The sequence below is a fragment of the Myotis davidii genome, unplaced genomic scaffold (assembly GCF_000327345.1).
Source record: "Myotis davidii unplaced genomic scaffold, ASM32734v1 scaffold461, whole genome shotgun sequence".
Taxonomy (NCBI): Eukaryota; Metazoa; Chordata; class Mammalia; order Chiroptera; family Vespertilionidae; genus Myotis; species Myotis davidii.
Genome location: NW_006295825.1, coordinates 2498147 through 2521326, shown reverse-complemented (window position 1 = coordinate 2521326; position 23180 = coordinate 2498147). Strand labels below are relative to the sequence as shown.

The 23180-nt window shown below is 40.1% G+C and overlaps 1 protein-coding gene across 1 annotated transcript in view; it reads left to right on the top strand.

The window, feature by feature from the left end:
* The window catches only part of TRIP4 (thyroid hormone receptor interactor 4), a 71757-nt gene that overhangs the window by 3780 nt on the left and 44797 nt on the right, over positions 1 to 23180 (top strand). Inside the window, exons 2-5 of the mRNA XM_006770837.2 lie at positions 3499 to 3668; positions 4422 to 4555; positions 11902 to 12114; positions 14378 to 14456. Of these exons, the coding sequence (XP_006770900.1) occupies positions 3499 to 3668; positions 4422 to 4555; positions 11902 to 12114; positions 14378 to 14456 (596 nt within the window). The remainder of the gene's footprint in view (positions 1 to 3498; positions 3669 to 4421; positions 4556 to 11901; positions 12115 to 14377; positions 14457 to 23180) is intronic.

Here is a 23180-nt window from a genome sequence, read left to right as displayed (position 1 = left end):
CGCAGGATTTGGGCGGAGCGGGTCCCTGGGGATCTGCAGGGAGGGAGCAGTTATGGCGACTCTCTGTTCTGTCCCTAGGGACTCTGCCTCACAAAGTCTCAGCAACCGCTGCAAACCTCGGAGAGAATGCTGCCCTCGAGTTCCGACCGAGGCCAGTCCGTCCCACCTCTCCCGTCTGCGTCCCTAGCGACTCGCCCGGATCTGGAGCTCAGAGTCTGCTACTCCCTCTCGATTGTTTGCGCCGCTCCCTTCGCCCCGCCGTCCGCGCCGCGCCGCCAGCCCTGCTCCGCGCGCACTCGTACCTCAGAATTTCACTTCAGCACTGCGCCGCCTCTGAGTCTGGAAATAATATTCTCTTTACTCCTAGTTGTAGAATTTCCACTCAGCCAGCCCTCCTGTGGCTCTGGACGTTGTCCTTTCCCTGGATCAAGCTTAATTTGAATTGGTTGTTCAAGGCAGCAATCTCTGGTGTTAACCTATGCCGCCATCTTCGGTTCTCCTATAAATGTTTTTTTAAAAGCTTATTTTGCAGTCTTAGTTTTTCCTTGGTTAAACTTATCCACAGCCTTGAAAGAGGAGTGATGAGAAATTTGTTTTAAAGTTGAAGCACTACTTATGGCTAAACACCTGCTTGCATTTTTAAAAATTCATAAATATAAATTAAATAAAAATTATTCAAAACTTAAAGAAATAAGCACTACAGCTTCCTATAAAATAACTCTATTTACACCACTTATTAGGTTTTTACTAGTTGTTGCACAACACCCTGTGATGCAAGATGAAAGCATTTGTTATGTAAATTTGCTGTGCCATGCCTGGTATTTGAAAATTGCCCATGTGTATGTATTAGTCAGGTAATTTGAATAATTTTACTTGAGTGGCCTGAAATTTTTAAAAAGACATCATAGAGTTCTTATCTTCCTGATCAATGACACATTTATGTGACATTAAGAGCCACAATCCGTATTCATTCATATTTTGGTTGACATACAAGATTTGGTATATAACGCATTTGGGTGTATGTTGTTCTTTTTATTTGTTTTTTTTAATTATAGAGAACTGGTTTTTTTGTTTTGTTTTAAATATATTTATTGATTTCAGAGAAGAAGGGAGAAGGAGAGAGAGAGACAGAAACATCAATGATGAGAGAGAAACATTGACTGGCTGCCTCCTGCAAGCCCCCACTGGGGATGGAGCCCACAACCCGGGCATGTGCCCTTGACCAGAATGGAACCTGGGACCCTTTAATCCGCACACTGACGCTCTATCCACCAAGCCAAACCAGCTAGGGATGTATGTTGTTCTTTATTATAATTTATTAAATAGTTAAAATGACATTTATTCAAATGTTTCTGGAGCTTTTATAATATTTTCCTAGTAGTTTGAATACTCCAGAGTTAAATGATCCCTTGAGGTTCCTTTCAGCACTGTGAGTCCTTGATAGCAATTGATTTTTTAATGGGGGCTGGTAAGTCTGGGGATCAGGTTGATTAAACTGTAAAAGCCCCAGAAATGGTTGTCTACCAATGATGAGACAGTTGCATGATTTTTTAAAAAATATATTTTATTGATTTTTTACAGAGAGAAAAGGAGAGGGATAGAGAGCTAGAAACATCAATGAGAGAGAAACATCGATCAGCTGCCTCCTGCACACCTCATACTGGTGATGTGCCCACAACCAAGTTACATGCCCTTGACCGGAATCGAATCTGGGACCTTTCAGTCAGCAGGCCACTGAGCCAAACCAGTTAGGGCTGCATGATGTTTTAAATTTAAATGATATAGCATTATTATTATTATTTTATTTATTTTAGCATTATTTTTTTTTGTATGTCCCATATTAGATGTCTGAATTAGTTTCTTCAGAGCTGATAATGCTTCCATGGTCCATTATCTTAATTTATAAGTAATTTTTTTTCACTTCTCTGATGATGTGCATATTCACTGTAGAAACTAAAAAAAAAATTTTTTTAAGGAAGAAACTAAAATTACCACAACCCAGAGGTAACCATAATTTCTCTTTTAGTGTTTTTATCTATGCATGTTGTAATATATTTTCAAATTGTAGGGGGAAAAATAAAATAAAATATAAACTAAAACTCTTTTTAATCGTACCACTCAGTGATAATCATTTTGGTGTATAACTTTCTATGCTTTTTCTACATAAAGTGTATAGATATACACATTTCTTTTGTAGCAATTTAGATCATATGCTAAATATACAGTCTAACTATTATTTTACTTACCATTTTATGAGAACATTTCCTCAGGTTAACAATAATTATTCAAAAATTTCACTTTTAACGGTTGCATATTACATTTTGTTAAGTCTAAAACTTGAGTTCATTTTACCCTTCTCCATGAATGGATGTTTTCAGTAGTTTCTACTTTTTTCACCGGTTTAAATAATGATGCAGCCTTAACCGGTTTGGCTCAGTGGATAGAGCGTTGGCCTGCGGACTGAAGGGTCCCAGGTTTGAATCTAGTCAAGGGCATGTACCTTGGTTTCGGGCACATCCCCAGTGGGGCATGTGCAGGAGGCAGCTGATCGATGTTTCTCTCTCATCGATGTTTCTCTCTATTCCTCTCCCTTCCTCTCTGTAAAAAGTCAATAAAATATATATATATTAAAAAAATAATGATGCAGTTAACTTTTTGCAGAAAATGTTCTGTCTCTATTTCATATAGAGTTCTACAAAGGGAATTATTGGATTATTTTTAAGGCATTTTAAATATACTAACTAGCTGATTTCTAGAAAAGTTGTACTGACTTGTACTCCCATCTCACTTTTTAAGAACTCTTTATAAAATTTCCTTAAATACACACATACCTTAGAGATACTGAGGGTTTGGTTCCAGACCACAGTAATAAAGCAAGTCATAATCTCTTTTTGCTGATAGAGGGTCTTACCCTCAGTTAGTAAACACCCAATACCTGTGAAGCACAATAAAATGAGGTATACATGTAGATTTGCTTATTCTGATGTAATGCCAATCTTGATTTACAATTTTTAAGAATGTTAAATCACTAACTGGTTTGAATTTATAATTTCATTTTTTAGTGAAAATGAAGAGAAATTTTAGGTTTTGCAACATAGAGATTAGGTAATTTGTATTGTTCCTAGGAAAATATAATGATTGCAGATATATAGTTATAGAAAATATTCTGCCGATTGTATTTTATTTTTCTAACTGTATTTTAATACAAATAAAAAAAAGTATTCTTGTGTTAAGGGTATCACCACAAGCCTATCTTCAATACACAGATTTGGTTTTAGAAATACAAGAAGACTGTGAAGAATAGAATACGAACTGCTTGAGGTCAGGGTCTTTGTCCTAATTAAATTGATATTCCAAGCATCTAGAGTAGAACTTCACTCAAAGTAAACACTGTAATGGATTAATTAATGGTTTTTACTACCTTGATCTCTATTATGATTATTGAAAACCATAGTTAAGTTAGCCTTGTTTCAACAACTTTTATCTTTACTTCCTGAGGTATGTTTTGTCAATTGAGAGTCCTGAAGAGATACGAGAATATGTTACTGACCTCCTTCAGGGAAATGAGGGCAAAAAAGGTCAATTCATAGAGGAGCTTATAAACAAATGGCAAAAGAATGAGCAGGAGTTGATTTCTGATGCTCTGCAGCCATCCTTCAAAAAAGATGGTAAGTTAATATAATTAAATAAAGATTGAAATATTGGTAAATGGGTTGGCTTACAGGAATTGGTATTTTTTTGTCACTCTGTATTTCCTCACAGCCAACTTAAGCAGAATCATATGTATACATAGTTTTAATCCAGTTCTTCCCAATTTGTGATGAATATTGTTCTAGTTCACATTTTTTCAGTTAGAAAATATCACAAAAATACTGTTTGCAGATATAAATGTGGCTTCAGAATAATTTGAAAGATTTATACATGGTTTAAAGGAACACTTTCCAGTTACGTGCATACCTGGTGAAGGTAAATGATGACCAATTTTAGTATAAATAGCATTTAGAAGTAACTCTTTAAGCACAGCATGAGCACCAACCTAAATAATCTAAGTCATTATTATTATGCAATCTAAAATATCAGATTTTAATTTAACTTCTTAATTCCAGCCAGTAGTCTTTATTTATCATTGACTACACTTTAGAAAGTGATGGTTTAAATTTAATTCTTGTTTGAAAGGAAAATAAAATTTAAAAACCTGCCTGACTTCATATCTTGACTTTAAATATTAAGCATCATTCTGGCCAGGTTACTTAGTTAGAGCTTCGTCTCCACATGCCAAGGTTGTGGGTTCCCTGATCGGGGTACATGTAAGAATCAACCAAGGAATGTATAAATAAGTGGAACAACAAATTGATGTGTCCCCCCCCCCAAATTTGGTCCCTTTCTCTCTACCCCTCTCTATATTTTTTTCTTCTTTACAGAAATTTTAGACGGGCAGAAATCAGGAGACCAGCTAAAGAGAAGTAGGCGGAAAGGGAGAAACAGACAGGAAGTTCCTGCATTTGCTGAACCTGACACAACCATAGAGGTCAAAACACCTTTTGATTTGGCCAAGGTAAGTGCTTATAAAATGAAATTTTTTCTGGCTATATGGAGAAGAGGGATGACTGTATAAAGTGTACACATTGGTCTAGAACGGCAATTTTTCAACAAATGCATGAATTTTATGAAGAGAAAGTGATAATTACTTTCTATATGGTAGTATTTTTGGCTGCCTGATTAAATAAATATTATAAGGACATCTTTACTTAAAGATTATATACATATATATATACACACACACACACACTTACATACATATGTGTATATATATACATATATATACATATATATATATATTTAATGTAAAAGATTTAATGAAGTGCACCAGGCCTTCAATTTCAACATTTTTTTAATGGGTTTATACTAAAAGAATGTACAATTTTAGCTGTTATTAGCAGTGTTCTTCTTTGGGCCATCTACTACCAACACCATCCTCATCAGCATTTAATGTTAGAGCTTTTTTGTATTCTCTCTTGGCAATCAAAATAGCCCTGTGATCAGAAAAATTTATAAGACAATTTGACCAGCTAAATTTCCCAACATAAGGGAAAAGTTAATTATGCTGAAATGGAAAAGTAGTGATCAGAAAATTCTGAGTGTGATGATTATGCAAAACATGGCAAATTGTTTACAAAATGATGTTAAGTTAAAGGGGAAAAAATAGAGATTTAAGCCTTTTAACGGTCAGAATAAAATGAGCAAAGACCACAAGCAAAAAAATAAAGACCCAACACAAATGACCAATAAACATAAAAAGATGTCTAACTTACTAGTAATTAAGACCAGTTCATCACCCTAATTGCTTGTGACTTTTGCTAATTGCTTAAGACCAGTTTTAGCATTGAAAGTCCTATCTTCTGGGATTCCCCTAAGTCCGGGGCAAACCAGGATGGTTGGTTACTGTACTCATAATCAAATAAATACACATTAATTCCCTTGAGATACTGCCTATCAAATTGTCAAATATTTTAAAACTAGAATACTTATGATGATGATGAAGTATTAAAACAGGAATCTCCTGTACATTGCTGATGGCAATATAAACTGGTTTAAGATTTGGGGACGAGCCCTAGCTGGTTTGGCTCAGTGGATAGAGCATTGGCCTGCTGACTGAAGGGTCCCAGGTTCAAGTCTGGCTAAGGGCACATGCCCAGTTGTGGGCTTGATCTCCAGTGGGGGGCGTGCAGGAGGCAGCCGATCAATGATTCTCTTTCTCATCATGTTTCTTTCTCTCTCCCTCTCCTTTCCTTTCTGAAATCAATAAAGATATATTAAAAAAAAAAGATCTGAGGACAGTTTAGCAGCATATATACATCAAGAGCCATGGAAAATGTTCATATACTTTTGACTTATTAATGTAACTTAAGAAAGTAGAAGTACATGCTAAAAATTTATGTTCTATACAATTTTATTTATAACTAGAGGCCTGGTGCATGAAAATTCATGCACGGTGTAGGGGATCCTCTCAGTCTGGCCTGTCCCCTCTCACAGTCTGGGAGCCCTCAGGGGATGTCGTACTGACAGCTTAGGCCTGCTCCCCATGGGAAGCGGGCCTAAACTGCAGTCTGGCCTCCCTCTGCAAGAGGCGACCGCCCCCATTAACCCCTCACTGCTGCCGCCTCTGGCCTCCCTCTGTGGGAGGCGACAGGGCGATCGGGGCAAGGCAACGCTCCCATCACGCCACTGCTGCCGCCACTGCCGGCCGCTGTGGCTGCCTGGGCCTCGGCCCTCACAGCCACCGCGGATGCCTGAGCCTTGGTCCGGCCCTCACAGCAGCAGCCACCATCCACGACTTTGTCCGGAAGGACGTCGGAAGATATCCAGTCTAATTAGTATATTACCCTTTTATTAGTATAGATATTGAAAATTTGAACTGACCTGATTGTTTAGTCATAAAAGAAGGATTAAATAAATTAGCCTATGTTTCTCAGTGGTTAGAGCATTGGCCAGAGAGCCAAAGGGCCTCAGGTTCCATGCCTAGTCAAGGGCACATACCAGGGTTGCAGGTTCCATCCCCGGCCCTGGTTGGGGGTTTGGACCTATGCAGGAGGCAATCAATAGATGTGTCTCTCACATTGATGTGTCTTTCTCATATCGATGTTTCTCTCTCTCTCTCTCTCTCTCTTTCTTTCTCTCTTTCTCTTCCGCCTCCCCTCTCCTTTCCACTCTCTAAAAAAATCAATGGAAAAAATATCCTCCATTTCCCCCTGCTCCTGTCCCTCTCCCTTCCTCTCTCTGTAAAAATAATAAAAAACATATATATTTTAAAAAAGACACTTGTTTACGGTATGAGAGCTGAAATAAGAAGGCAGACCATTGCTCTGTTTGATCTTAGCTGGAAATATGTGCATTTGGTGACTCAAATTTATTGCCATCTGTGCATGTCCATGAATGATTGATTGATTTTGGGGTTATAAATAAATTCTTGCAAGTAGGCAAATTCACAGATCTGGAAGCACCAGTATCAAACTGTACCTACAAATGGATCTGTAGATAAATATATCTTCAACTTTCACAGGCATTCATTTGGTTATTTTTGTTGCATGTTTGCTGTATGTCAAGAACTGATTTAGGTGTTGGAAATATAGCAATAAGCAAGACACATTCAGCTTTCTTGCTCTACTAGAGTGTACATTTTATTGGTTTAGAGGAAAAGTGGAAAAGACAGTCAAAGAAAACTTTTTAAGTAATTATAAATTGTGAAGACTACCATGAAAAATAAAAAGAACAGTACAATAGGCAGTAATTGGTAAGACGGACATTTAGATAAAGCCTCTCTGAAGAACTGAAATTATAGCTAAGACCTGAACTTGAAGTGCTGGCCCTCTCAGGAGCACGCTTGTGCCTTTCCCATTCCTCTTTACTTCCCGCTAGGCGCATTACCTTTTCCTTTCCCTCTTCTAAGCTCCAAGAGTCCTTCTTTTGCTTCTGTAGCTTGTTTCCTGAGCCTACAAAGCCCAGCTGGCTCACTTCTACTATCTCTGTAACTTTATAAATAAACTTTCTCATAATTTGAAGAAAAAAACCACACCCGAATCTGAACACGAAAAGGAACCAGATGTTAAGAGATGGACTAGGAACAGTGCAGATAGAGGAATTAACAACTACAAAGGGGAGATGGAGAAAAGTGTTCTAGGAAGTATCAGAAGCCCTATGTGCCTGGTCATAGTGAGCAGGGAAAGGATGACATGTAGATGAAGTTGGAGAGTACCTGGAAGCCATATGTAAGGCTTTATAGGTAATTAGAGGCCTGTTGCATGAAAATTCATGCACTGGAGGGGGGGTCCTCAGCCCTTCCCCTCTCACAGTCCAGGAGCCCTCAGGGGCAGGAGGCGACCTGGTGATCAGGGGAAGGTGACGCCCCATCACCTCTGCTGCTGCCACTGCCGGCAGCACAAGCCTCGGCCAGCCCTGGTTACCTGAGCCTCGGGAAGACCTGGGCAGCTGGGCAGCTGACATCTGAGGCTTGCCTGCGCCTTGGGTGTTGGCTGGGCAGCCGCCATCCGAGGCTTGCCTGTGCCTTGGGCCTGCCCTCGGTAGCTGGGAGGCTGAGGGGACGGGGGGACTCCAGAGGCAGGCGCACGGCAAGGCTGGGCCCACAGCGCTGTGGGCGCTGCCATCTTTGTGGTGGTGTGATGGTCAATTAGCATATCTCCTCTTTATTAGATAGGATTAGAAAGTAGCTTGGATTTTATTCTAAGCACAATGGGAAACCAATAATGATTTTAAGCAGTGGAATGATGTGCTATGAATATTCTTGCATGCCCCATTTTCCTATTCTCTATTTCTCTTTCTCCTTCTTGAGAAATACTTGCTTCCATTATATACAAGATGTCATCAAAGCCCAACTCTCAGTCCCTCAAATACCTTATTTTAATGTAACTGTATAATAAAATAAAAATGTCTGCTTAGAGATTGTAAAATGTTTTTATTGATTTTAGAGAGAGGAAGGGGGAGAGAGAGAGAGAGACATACATCAATTGCTGGAGGCTAATTCCAGCGGGTCATAATAAATGCGAGAAGTCCTCAAAAGGTTGAATGGACTCTTTCAGCAGGGCTGAAAATCTCCATGTTATTACCTGCTGCTGGAACAGCCAGACAGCAATTCCCCCAACCTGATGGTCCTTTATTCTTTAGCAGACCTTACCTTTGATATGTATATCTGCTTTGCTAGAGGGCAAAATGTGTGAATAAAAAGCCCTGGGTCAGGAGATTCGAGGAGCTTAGTCACTAGAACTATGTTTCCATCTGGCACACCAAAATGCCTTCCAAATTCCTATTTTTTCTCTAGTCTCTTCATTCACTCACACACAGCCCTTCTCGAAATTTCTGATGTCTTGTAGATGTGGAAAAGACCCCAGCAATCAGTAAGGAGAGAGAATCATCAATCAGCTGCCAACTGCAGACCCCCTACTGGGGATCCAGCCTACAACCTGGGCATATGCCCTGGCCTGGAATCGAACCATGATCTCCTGGTTCATGGGTTGAGCTACACAGGCTGGGCTCTGCTTAGAGATTTTAATCTTCTCTCCATCTCTATCCCTGAGAGCCAAAGATATAATTGACTAAGTTTGAAAAAATGCAGCCTACTAGATTTGATAAAATCTTTAGCACTTGTCTTACATTTTAATTTTTACCTAAGTTGACTTTTTTGATATTGTCTTTATATCTCAACTTTTGGCTTTGGACACTGGGGCATTTCAGATCTCTTTATACTTACTAAAGAATTGTTCTCTTTTAGTATTTTCCCAACTGCTAGACATCTGAGATTTTTCCACTGAAACTTCAGTCTCTGGAAATGATTGAGGAACTCTCAATTTAAAGGGAAATAAGACCACAATATGGGAGAGGCATCTATACACTTCACATGTTGAAGTGCTAATGCCCAATATGATGATATTAGGGTGTGGGACCTTTGGGAAGTTCTTATGTCATGAGAGTGGAACGCTCATGAATGGGATTAGTGCTCTTCTAAAAGAGACCTGAAGGACTTCCCTAGCCCCTTTCACCATGTGAGGACACAGTGATCTACATGTCATTTCTGGAAGAAGGCCTTCACCCAACCATGCTGACACCCTGATTTTGGACTCTCAGCATCCAGAAATGTTTGAAATAAATTCCTGTTGTTTATAAGCTACCTAATCTATGGTATTTTGTTATAACAGCTTGAATGGAGTGAGACAGAGGCTGATAACTACACTTCTCTCTTTAAACTTTTATTTTATAACACACATGCAGAACTGAACAGATGAATTTTCACAAACTGACCCATACTTGTATAGACAGAAACAAAACATTTCCATTCCTCTAGAAGATCCCCAGTGTTCCTCAAAATGACAACCCTCCCAAGGGAAACTCCTTTTTTTTTTTTTTTACATTTTTAACCATTTTTATTATATCAATAGTAAATTTGCTTTTTTCTTATTGCTTAAAGTATTACCAGGTAAAGACAACACAATGAAAGAAAATTACAGGCCAATATCCCTCATGAACATAGATGCCAAAATCCTCAACAAAATCTTAGCAAATCGGATCCAGCAGTACATCAGAAAGATCATACATCATGACCAAGTAGGATTTATCCCAGGGATGCAAGGATGGTACAATATCCGCAAATCAATAAACGTGATACATCACATAAACAAATTGAAAGAAAAAAACCACATGGTCATATCAATTGATGCAGAAAAAGCATTTGAAAAAATTAGACATGGAAACTCCTTCTTAACTTCCAACATCAGAGAACGTTGGAAGAGAATGTGTTGCCTGCTTATGAACTTTGTATAAATGGAGCTAAATAATATGTACTCTTTTGTTTTTGGCCTGTTTCAATTAACACACTTTATAAGAATTACCCTATTGTTTTGTATAGTTATACTTTTCATTCTCATTGCTACATAGGATCCCACTAAGTGAATACATCTATCTACTGTTGAACATTTGGGTAGTTTCCAATCCCAGTGCTGCAGTGAACATTCTTTTGCCTGTCTTTTAGTGAACATATTTACACATTTCTGTTGAGTATATATCCAAGACTTGAATTGCTGGGTCACAGGATATGCATATGTTCAGCTTCAATTTATACTCCAGCAGTGTATGAGAGCTCTAATTGTTCTGTATTCTTGCCAACACTCTGTATTTTCCGTTTTTCAATTTAGCCATTCTGTTTGGTATGTAGTTGTATGTATTGTGGTTTTATTTAGCATTCTCTTGATGATTAATGAAGTTAAGCACCTTTTCATGTGATTGTTGGCCAATTTGGATATTGTCTTTTATTACATTCCTGTTTAGGTCTTTTGCCCATCTTTCTTTTGTGTTATTTGTCTTTTTCTTATTGAGTCTATTTTTTAAATTTTTTATTTATTGATTTTAGAGAGAGGGAGGGATATAAACATCAATTTGTTGTTTCACTTGTATATGCATTCATTGGTTGATTCTTTTATGTGTCCTGGCCCAGGATTGAACCCACAATCTTGGTTTATGGGGACAGTGCTCTAACTAACTGAACTACCAGCCAGGGCCTTATTCAGTCTATTTCTTAAAAAATATTTTTATTGATTTCAGAGAGGAAGGGAGAGGGAGAGAGAGATAGAAACATCAATGATGAGAATCATCGATCAGCCACCTCCTACACGCCCCCCACTGGGGATTGAGCCCACAACCAAGGTACATGCCCTTTACTGGAATTGAAACCGGGACCCTTCAGTCCGCAGGCCGATGCCCTATCCACTGAGCCAAACTGGCTAGGGCTATTCAGTCTATTTTTATTGATTCTTATTTTAGTCATATTTCCAAATCTGTGAATATCATCTGCTTTTAGAAGCATTTTTATTTCTTATGATCTTCAATTTAGCTATGCTTAAATATGTCACATAATCAGTTTCTACTGCTACATCTACCTCTCACCAACTGTAATAGAAGGCTGAGAAGGTAAGGGATATTAGTGACTTTTTCTAGAGCATAATCTTTCCGTAGACCTGTGGTCGGCAAACTGCGGCTCGTGAGCCACATGCGGCTCTTTGGCCCCTTGAGTGTGGCTCTTCCTAAGCCTTAGGAGTACCCTAATTAAGTTAATAACAATGTACCTACCTATATAGTTTAAGTTTAAAAAATTTGGCTCTCAAAAGAAATTTCAATCGTTGTACTGTTGATATTTGGCTCTGTTGACTAATGAGTTTGCCGACCACTGCCCTAGACCCTTGATTATAATTAATTTGTATTTCTCCCATTCCCTTCCTTCTTTCCTGGCTTCTCAGTAGTGAGTAAGTTGTTACTGAACAGAACTGAAGTTCTCTCTCCTTGACTGTTTTCATTGTCATTCATTTTTTGATGTTATTTCTAATATTTTTGTACAATTAGGCACAAGAGAACAACAATTCCTTAAAGAAGAAGACAAAGTTTGTCAGTTTATACACAAAAGAGGGACAAGACAAGCTTGCAGTCCTGATCCCAGGTCGCCACCCTTGTGATTGCCTGGGCCAGAAGCACAAGCTGATCAATAACTGTCTGATCTGCGGGCGTATAGTCTGTGAACAAGAAGGTTCTGGCCCTTGCTTATTCTGTGGTACTCTGGTAATTGTTTCTTTTCTATTTTATTTTACTACTGTGTTTTGGTTTAATAAATAGGGACATTCACATCCCTAGCACTCTCTTTTTCATAGAAATTTCTTCCCTGTGATGTCCAGTAAACTGTAGTAGCAGGAATTTTTTAACAATGTTTTATCCTAGTAACAAGGCCTATTAGTGAAAAGAGTTTTGAGGATACACATTGTTAAAAGACCCAAGTCTTGTGTCAGATTTACTTCAAGAAAACTTTAGGGCCTAAAATGTAAAAAACGTTTGTCAGAGTCTTCAGATGTGGTTCACATCCCCAAGAAACAGAACCATTGTGACACAATCTTTGGGTCATTAAAGGTTTTGTTTCCAGGACAACTCCTCTTTATAGCTCTATATTGTCTGAGAGAATGATCCCAAGAGTGTAGCAGTTATGACTCTTATAAACACCCTAATGAGTTGTCTAAAAACCTTAACTATGTCAGCCCTGACCATTGTGACTCGGTTGGAGCATCTCCCCATGCACTGACAGATTGCTAGTTTGATTCCCAGTCAGGGCACACACCTGGGTTGTGGGTTTGATCCTGGTCTGGGGGGGGCTTGTGTGTGTTTTTAGGGGTGGGTGGGTAGTTGATCAATATTTCTCTCATAAATCTGATTCCTTCTCTCCAACCCCCCACCATCTCTTTCTCTCTCCTTCTCCCTCCCTCCCTCCCCTCCTCTTCTCCTTTCTCTGAAATCAGTAGAACATAACCTTCGGTGAGAATTTAAAAAAAAAAAAGCTTATTTTGCCAGTTGAGCTGGCTGGCCGAAGCAATGACATTTGGTGTTGTTGAAGGCACCTATTTTATACTAGAGGCCCAGTGCATGAAATTCATGCACGGGTAGGGTCCCTAGCACTAGCTGGCCATCAGGGCCAATCTAGGCCTTCCTTCGTTCCGCGCTGCTGCCTGGTGGTCAGCATACATCATAGCCAGCAGTCGAACTCCCAGTCAGCGAAACTCCCAAGGGGACAATTTGCATATTAGCCTTTTATTATATAGGATTGCTTTGTTTTGCCTTCTTTTATTGCTTTGTTCAGAGCCCTTAAGTTTTCGGTATACTCAGAGAACAAACTGACAGAAAATTGATGACCTGATAAATGTAATGTCTACCATCAGAAATGTTCAGAAAATGGCAGAAAAATATCTTCCCATATGAAGCTTTCTCTAGAGAAACAACCTATAGCTGCTGGCAGAAACTCTGTGTGCCACCACGGCAACTACTAGGAAGTACAGCATTTTCTGTTAGATCCCTTGGAGGTATAACAGTTCAAGAAACAGAGTAATGTAAAACATATTGGCCTTGAAGCCATGTAGCTTTCTAAGCTTAGTATGAAACTGTTTTTAAGTAACCCCTTCTTTGCCTCCCTTCTTAAAATTTCAGTAATTTTATAATAACAACTTTTTTTTTGCTTAATATATTCATTATTTTATAATGTTCAAAGGCAAAGAAGTAATATGTATATATATATATACATATATAGATAGATAGATAGGTAGATAGTATAAAAGCTAGGCTAGATTTCACTGGTGATTTTGTAATTTGCTTTTTTCTCTGCTTCTTTCTAATAAGATATCTGCTTATAATTTCTCCTGTAAGACTTGATTTCATGACTAGAGCTGGAAAGCTTTTTCAAAAAGGAAATATTGGCCCTGACCGTTTTGGCTCAGTGGATAGAGCGTCGGCCTGCAGACTGAAGGGTCCCAGGTTCGATTCTCGTCAAAGGCATGTGCCTTGGTTGCGGGCACATTTGGGAGGTGTGCAGGAGGCAGCTGATCGATCTTTCTCTCTCATCGATGTTTCTGACTCTCTATCCCTCTCCCTTCCTCTCTGTAAAAAAATCAATAAAATATATAAAAATAAAAAAAATAAAAAGAAAGTATTGAATATTTTTTCCAGTATTCTCGATGGCAAATCTTTCTCCTTTGAAAATAGGTTTTATATACGTGTGTGTGTGTGTGTGTGTGTGTGTGTGTATTTTTTAAATTATCAAGCCATTTAGGGTCACTTGCAGTGAGATCAGTTTTTTGTATGGTTCATGAAAGAAGGGAGCTATAGAAAGAGTAGGGCAAAACTCACTTGAATATATATTTTTTGGTATGTTTGTCAGACTAAAAAAGCACCAACAGTCTCATTTTTTTTATTGCCATAGCTAATGTGTAATTTAAGTTACTTTGTAGATATATCAAGCAAAAAACATAAATAACAATGGGATCATGTGACTTTTATTACTATATAGGTATGTACTCGTGAAGAACAGGATATTTTACAGCGTGACTCAAACAAGAGCCAGAAATTGCTCAAGAAGCTAATGTCAGGTAGGCAGTAATCTTTTGATTGGATTACTGTAGTGATGGATATATTTTGTTGTATCTGTGTTTATTTCTCTTTCTCATATCCTGGTATATAAGATGTACTTTATTCATTTATTCTATAAGCATTTATTTTTTTAAAAATTATTATTATTATTAAAACCACATAACATTGAGCAAAAAAACAAATAATAATGGTTTATAACCCGATGAGTAAAATATATCCTGAATTAACTAAATGAGGGAGAAGGGACAGCTCTTTCTCATAGAAGAATTCTAATAAAGTGAGAGGAGATTTCTAGTCAAGATGTCGGTATAGGTAAATGCAGTACTCACCTCCTCCCACAACTACATTACAACAATTTAGCAGAACAAACTCATGACTATTCTGTTGGAACCAATTTGTACTTCTTAATCCCTTCACCTTTTTTGCCTAATACCCCAAACCCTCTCCTATCTGGCAACCATCAAAATGTCCTCTTTATCTAAGTCTGTTTCTGTTCTGCTTGTTCATTTATTTTGTTTTTTAGAGTCAATTGTTGGTAAGTATGTATTTATTGCCATTTTATTATTCAAATTTTTGATTTTTTAAATTCATTTTCTTAAAGAAGATCCTTTAACACAGTGGTTCTCAACCTTCCTAATGCCGTGACCCTTTAATACAGTTCCTCATGTTGTGGTGACCCCCAATTTCATTGTTACAAATTGAACAATTAAAGCATAGTGATTAATCACAAAAACAATATGTAATTATATATGTGTTTTCTGATGGTCTTAGGCGACCCCTGTGAAAGAGTCATTCGACCCCCAGGTTGAGAACCACTGCTTTAACACTTCCTATAATATTGGTTTGGTGGTAATGAACTCCTTTAGTTTTTTTCTTATCAGGGAAGGTCTTCATCTGTCCTTTGGTTCTAAATGATAGCTTTGCTGGATAAAGTAATCTTGGTTGTAGGTTCTTGCTTTTCATCACTTTGAATATTTCTTGCTAACCCCTTCTAGCCTAGGGGAGCTCTGTCACTGGTAATAAACTCTTTTTTTCTTTCTGCTTTTAAGATTCTGTCTTTGTCTTTTTGCCTTTTAATTATGCTCTGTCTTGGTGTGGGGCCTCTTTAGACTCAACTTGTTTGGGAGTGTCTGTGCTTCCTAGACTTGTATGTCTATTTTCTTCATCAGGTTAGGGAAGTTTTCTGTCATAACTTTTTCAAATAGGTTTTCAATATTTTTTTCTCTCTTCTCCTTCTGGCACCCCATGATACGAATCTTATGCTTGAAGTTGTCTCAGAAACTCCTTACACTATCCTCATTTCTTTGTATTCCTTTTTCTTTAAAAAAATATTTTTATTGATTTCTGAGAGGAATGGATAGAGAGAAAGAAAAACATCAATGATGAGAGAGAATCATCAATCGAGTGCCTCCTACATGTCCCCTGCTGGGGTCCAACCCCAGCAGGTCCAGGGGTCCCCAAAGGTATGGACCGAGTCGGCGAAGAAGGAATGACACGGAAACAGCGTTCAGTTGATCAGCAGCCTTGCCAGGATCTCTAGCCACAATCTCCAGCCAAGTTCTGTGTCCATGTTCTCTTGCTAGGTTCTCCAGCCACGTTCTCCAGGTTCTCCAGCCAGGTTCTGTAGCCATGTTCTCTCACTAGGTTCTCCAGCCAGGTTCGGTCGCCAGGTTCTGTAGCTGGGTTCTTCAGCCAGGTTCTGTGTCCATGTTCTAAACTTAGGGCCAAGAATGTGAGCAAACATATTAAGGATAGTATGCCATATATGCCAGGTCACTTGAAACAGCAAGGATGGACCAGCTCCCAGCAGTCCCCCATTCAGGGATCGAGCCTGCAGTCTGGGCATGTGCCCTATTGGGAATCAAACCATGACCTCCTGATTTATAGGTCAGTGCTCAACCACTGAGCCAGACCAGCTGGGCTCTTTTTGCTGCTCTGATTATTTTGTGTGTTTTTTTCCTTTTTATTTACTTATTAATTAACATGTTAAGTGCCAAGCCTGTTTTGTCTTCTTTCCTGTTTAGCCCGTGATATCCAATTTCACTGATATGCTGGCAGCACCAGTGACTGACTGGTCTCATGGAAAGTATAGTGTCAGTCACTGGTGACTGACATGGCGGTTAACGTGTTAATTTATTATTATTTTTTCATCTTTATTGTTGAGAGTATTACAGATGTTCCTCTTTTTCTCCCCATTGCCCCCCTCCACCTGGTTCCTGCCCCAGACCTTCACCGTCCTATTGTTTATGTCCATAGGTAATGCATATCTATATATATAAAAGTCTAAGCAATGGGCCAACTGTGTGGTGACTATGATGCACACTGACCATTGGGGCAGATGCTCAATGCAAGAGTGGAAACCACAGGCATGGAAACATGGAACAGACTGATGAATCTCAGAGGGAAGGAGGGTAGGGAACGGCGGGAAGAGATTAACCAAAGATCTTAAATGCATACTAGAGGCCCAGTGCATGGATTCTTGCACTGGTGGGGTCCCTCAGCCTGGCCTGTGGGGATCGGGCCAAAACCAGCAGTCCAACATCCCCTGAGGGGTCCCAGATTGCGAGAGGGCATAGGCCAGGCTGAAGGATCCCACCAGTGCATAAATCCGCTTTTAATATGCATATAAGATCTTTGTTTAATCTCTTCCTGCCCCCTCCCCTCTGAGAATCATCCATATGTTCCAATTCCATGCCTGTAATTCTATTTTATTCACAAGTTAATTCTGTTCATTAGATTTTTTATTCATTTATTTTTAATTTTTAGATTCAATTGTTGATATGTATTTATTGCCTTTTATTGTTTATATTTTTTATCTTTTTCTTCCTCTTCCTTTTCTTAGAGAATATCCTTCAACATTTTATGTAATACTGGTTTGGTGGTGATGAACTTCTTTAGCTTCTTCTTGTCTGTGAAGCTCTTTATCTGACCTTCAATTCTAAATGATAGTTTTGCTGGGTAGAATAATCTTGGCTATAGGTCCTTGTTATTCATCACTTTGAATATTTCTTGCCACTCCCTTCTAGCCAGCATAGTTCCTGTTGAGAAATCAGCTCACAGGCATATGGGTGCTCCCTTGTAGATAACTAAACTGCTTTTAAGGTTCTTTGTCTTTAGCCCTTGGCATTTTAATTATGATGTGTCTTGGTGTGGTCCTCTTTGGGTTCCTCTTGTTTGGGACTCTCTGCGCTTCCTGGACTTGTAAGTCTATTTCTTTTACCAGGAAGGGAAAGTTTTCTGTTATTATTTCTTCAAATAGGTTTTTAGTATCTTGCTCTTTCTCTTCTTTTGGCACCCCCATAATACGAATGTTGGTACATTTGAAATTGTCCCAGAGGCTTCTTACACTGTCTTCATATTTTGGGATTATTTTTTCTTTTTTCTCTTCAGGTTGGGTGTTTTTTCCTTCCTCATATTTCAAATCATTGATTTAGTTCTTAGAATCCTCTACTCTACTGTTGCATCCCTGTAGATTATTCTTTATTTCACTCAGTGTATGCTTAATTTCTGACTGGTCCTTTTCCATTTTTTTTGGCATTCTCAGTAAGATCCTTAAAAGTCTCACTAAATCCCTTGAAGCACTCATTAAGATTCTTGCGTAACCTTATAACCATGGTTTTCAACTCTATATTCAATAGTTTGCTTTCTTCCATTTCTTTAATTTGTGACATGTTTCTTTGTCTCCACATTTGGCTGCTTCCCTGTGTTTGTTTCTGTGTATTGGGTAGAGCTGTTATGTCTCCTTGAGTTGGTAGAGTGGCCTATGTAGTTTGAAAGTGCCCAGGCAAGGCCCAGGTGTAAAGCAAGGCAGGCTGATACTAGTGCAGGTCTTGGGCATTTTGTTGATAGGTGTCCTATAGGGCCCAGTGGCTTAGCCTCCCCAGTCACCTGAGTTGAGCACTCTAGGTAAGCCCCTTTATGGGCTGTGTGCACAGTCTTGTTATAATTGAGACTTGATTGCTGTTGGTGTCATTGGGAGGAATTGACTTCCAGGCCAATTGTCTGTTAGGACCAGCTGTGACTACAGTGGGGAAGCTGCTATGCAAGAGACACCCTGATGGAGCAGGACTTGCTTCAGTGGGGTTTTGGTGCTCACTGGGTGTGCCCCTTGAGTGTGTTGCTTATGGATGTGTAGAGTTGTAATCTAGTATGGTTTGATGCTATCCTCTGGGTGCACTGGCTGTTGGGCCTCCAGGAAGGTGCAAAGTCAGCCACTGCCTGGGGTCACCCAGCAGGAGCTACAGAGAGATCTGCAGATTCCTCCTATTTGTATTGGGTTTGGAAGTGCCCAGGCAAGGCACAAATGTAAAGCAAGGCAGGCTGATGCTAGTGCCGGGTCTTGGGCATTTTATTAATAGGTTTGGGGCTCCGTGATCCAGTTGCAGTTTGTTTGAGAGATTTTAGCAAAGTCTGAAGCCTGGGCAAGGACAAGTCATTCATATGCAAAAGCTGCTGCACAGGTGGGGTGGGGCTGCAAATTGGATGGGGTGGGATCTCAGGGAATTACCATGGTGGGACAAACAGAAATGACTGCCAGTCAGCCCTGCAACTGGGGAGGTCCCAGCATAAGAGCAATGATCCCTGTGAATACCTCCGTCTGGAAGAAAGCTGTCCCCGAGTTCCTGCCCCATTGGCAGATAATTCAGTTCCTCCTTGTATGTACCTGTGTCACCTAGAGCCTCGCCTTGGTGCTGGAGCTCAGAGTAAGCAGGACTTTGTAAGTTCCTTCCTGCACCAGCCCTTTAAGAGGAACAGCTGGGTTTCCATCAGCCTCTGTACCACTGAGCCCCAATCCCTGCTGGTTTTTACAGCCCATAATTATGGGAACTTCTTTTCCCAGCTCTGAGAGCCTGGGCTGGGGGTCTGGTGTGGGGCTGGGACTCCTTGCTTCTCACGGAGGTGGGGAGGCTCCACAGAGACAGCCTCCCTCCCAATTAAAAAAGCGTCACATGTCGTAATCGGTTTGGCTCAGTGGATAGAGTGTCAGCCTGCAGACTGAAGGGTCCCGGGTTTGATTCCAGTCAAGGGCATGTACCGTGGTTGTGGGCACGTCTCCAGTGGGGAGTGTGCAGGAGGCAGCTGATCGATGTTTCTCTCTCATCAATGTTTCTAACTGTCTATCTCTCTCCCTTCCTCTCTGTAAAAAATCAATAAAATATATTTTTAAAAAAGCGTCACACATGAGTGCAGGTCAAGCTCATTCCATGCCTCCGGCCCTCCTACCAGTCTCAATGTGACTTCCATTCAGCCAGCTTTCAGGCAGTTCTGGATGATGGTTCTATATTTTAGTTGTGGTAGGCAGTGAGTACAAGTGTTTACCTAGGCTGCCATCTTGGTTCTCTGATTGGGTTTTTTTGCTTCCTTATATTCCAAATTGCTGATTTGATTCTTGGTTTAATCTGTTGATTCTCTGTAACTTATTCTTAATTTCTGTTATTGTTTCTTTCATTTCAGACAGTTTTTTTAATGGTTTCTGTGTTCTTTTTCATGCTGTTGAATTCTCACTAAGTTTCTTGAGCATCCTTATAGCCATTGTTTTGAACTCTGTATCTGGTAGTTTGCTTGCCTCCGTTTCATTTAGTTATTTTTCTGGCGATCTCTTCTTTCATTTGGAACCTGTTTCTTTGTCTCTGCATTTTGTCTGCTTCCCTAAGTGTGTTGCTATGTTTTAGGTAGAACTGCTACCTCTCCAACACCTGGTATAGTGGTCTTGTGTACTAGGTGTCCTTTAGGGTCTAATAACATAGCCTCCCCAGTCTCCCAAGCTGGGCACTCCAATTACACCTCTGTATGGGCTGTGTGCAGTGTCCTGTTGTAGTTGAGCTTTGATTGCTATTGGCAGTACTGGGAGGGATTGACACCCACCTCCCCCAGGCTGCAATAATAAACTGATTACAGCAGAGGAGCTGCTGTGCTGGAGCTGATCCTACCCAGCAATATTTGCTTTAGTAGGGCTTTGATGCTCACCAAGTTTGCCCCTTGAATTTGTCACTCCTGGATGTGGTAGGGTTGTAATCCGGCATGGTCTGAAGCTGTTTACTGAGTACACTGGCTCTGGGGACTCTTAAGAGGTGCAAAGTCAGCTGCTGCCTGTGCTCTGCCTGGGGCACCCAGCAGGAGCTACTGAGTGATCTGCAGATGGCTGCTACTTATGCTGATCTTGAAGGTGCCCAGGAGAGGCTAAGCTGCAAACCAAGGCTAGCTGCTGCTAGTGCCAGGCTTGGGCCCACTTAGCAAGAGATATGGGGCATGCCAAGACCGGATGCTGCTTGTTTGTAATTTTTGAACCTTTAAGAGATTTTAGGAAAGTCTGCAGCAGGAGCTAAGACAGGCAGTTTGTATGGAAAAGCCCCTGGAAACAGCTTGGGTGGACCTACAAGTTGGTTAGGGCAGTGTCTCAGGGAATCACCAGGGTGGGGTGAACACTGTGAACCAGGTTGATGGAGAGTCAGATGTGGTGCCTGCTGGCTCTGTTGGGGAGGAGGGTCTCAGAAAAAGAACAATGATCTCTGTCAGCACTTTTATCTAGTAAAGAGCTGTCCTCCGCCAGCTTTCCCCCTGATGTCAGACAATTCAATTCCTCCCCATATGTTTCTGATGCCTTTCAAGTTGCTGCCCCTGAACTGGATCTCAGTGGAAGTGAGTCCTAGTAGGTTCATGCATGGGCCCTTTAAGAACTGCCTGGGATTTCAGCAGCCTCTCACTCAGCCACACTCCCCGCTGGTTTTTACAGCCAGAAGTTATGGGGACTTCTCTTTCTGGTACTGGAACCTGAATGCTGGGGGCCTGGTATGGGCTGGAACCCCTTGTTCTTCAGAAAGTCCTCCTCAGCTAAGGTATTTCTTCCATTTAAAAAAATTATAACATCCAAAGTAAATCATCATTTTATTTTTTTATTTATTTATGTTTGTTTGTTTGTTTGTTTATCCTTACCTTCTTTCCACTGACTTATAAAGAGAGTGGAAGGGGTGGGGAGAGAGAAACATTGATTGGTTGCCTACTGCACGCTCCCTTACGGGGGAGGTAGTCAAGCTCGCCAACTGAGGTATGTGCCCTTGACCAGAATCAACGCTGCAACCCTTTAGTCCACTGGCTGATGCTCTAACCACTGAGCACCCGCCAGGACTTCTTTCAATTTTTATCTGGTTCACATGGCTGTGGGACCTGCCTGTTTTGTGTTTCTGCCCATCCTATAGTCTAAATGTGGCTTCTTCTGTAAATCTCTAATTGTAGAACTAACATCCAGCTAGATTTCAGGCTGTTTAGAATGATGGTTGTTTTGTAAGTTTAGTTGTAATTTTGACATGGTTGTGGGAGGATTTTCATGCTGCATTTATCTACATGACCATCTTGACTGGAAGTCCCCTCAATATTTTTTAATTAGGATTTCTTTAAAGTCATTATTATGAGAAACGATAGTTCTAAGTGCTTTTTCAGCTGCCTCCTGCACACTCCCTACTGGGAATGTGCCCGCAACCAAGGTACATGCCTTTGACCAGATTCGAACCTGGGACCCTTGAGTCTGCAGGCTAACGCTCTATCCATTGAACCAAACCGGTCAGGGCTAAGTGCTTTTTTTATATTCAGAATATAAGAATCAGTCAATCTCTCTTGCTGTCTTTTTTTGTGTCTGTATGTTTGTTTAAAACATATATTTTTATTGATTTCAGAGAGGAAGGTTTAGGGGGAGAGAGATAGAAGCATCAGTGATGAGAGAGAATCACTGATGGACTGCCTCCTGCATGCCCCACACTGGGATTGAGCCTGCAATCCACGCATGTGCCTTGACTAGGAATCGAATTGTGACTTCCTGGTTCATAGGTAGATGCTCAACCACTGAGCCAAGCTGGCCGGGCTAATTTTTTTCCTCATCTGATGATGTGAGTTTTTTCATTGATTCCAGAGAGAGAGGAAGTGAGAGAGAAGGAGAGAGAGAGAGAAACATCAATTGGTTGCCTTTCATAGGCACCTCAACCAGGATCAAACCCACAACCTGTGTATGTGCCCTGACCCAGAATAGACTCATGACCCTTCGGTGGGTGAATGGGACAACACTCTAACCACCTGAGCCACACCGGCCAGGGCTGTTTTTAAATTTTAAAAGGAAGATTTAATAGGATTTTGAGATAAAGAGAAAGGTCAGCCTTCATTATAGCCTAGTTGTTTTCCTAACAACTTTTAGATCTTTGTTTTGGCTCTTTTTCTGGGAGTTATAGATTTATAGTATGCTGTCACGAAGTAGATAACACAAGGCCAAGGAATGAATGTGGGCTTTAATTAGACCTAAGTTTAAATTTTATTTTTACTTTCTAATTTCTGAGTGAATTCAGTAATTTTATTATTTCTGAACTTTGTTTACCTGTAAAACAGATAATACAAACTTTCTGACAAGGTTATTATGAGTATTAAATAATGTATATTAAGTGCCTTAATATCTAATAAGTTCTCATTATTTCTATTTTCTTTTTGCAATTTCTCCTGTTTCTTCCATTATTTATTTATTTTTTAAAATTTTATTGATTTCAGAGAGGGAGAGGGAGAGAGAGATAGAAACATTAACGATGAGAGAGAATCATTGATCAGCTGTCTCCTGCATGCCCCCTAATGGGGATCAAGCTTGCAACCTTGCCATGTCCCCTGACCAGGAATTGAATCATGACCTCCGAGTTCACAGGTCAATGCTCAACCACTGGGCCACACCAGCCAGGCTATTTCTTCCATTA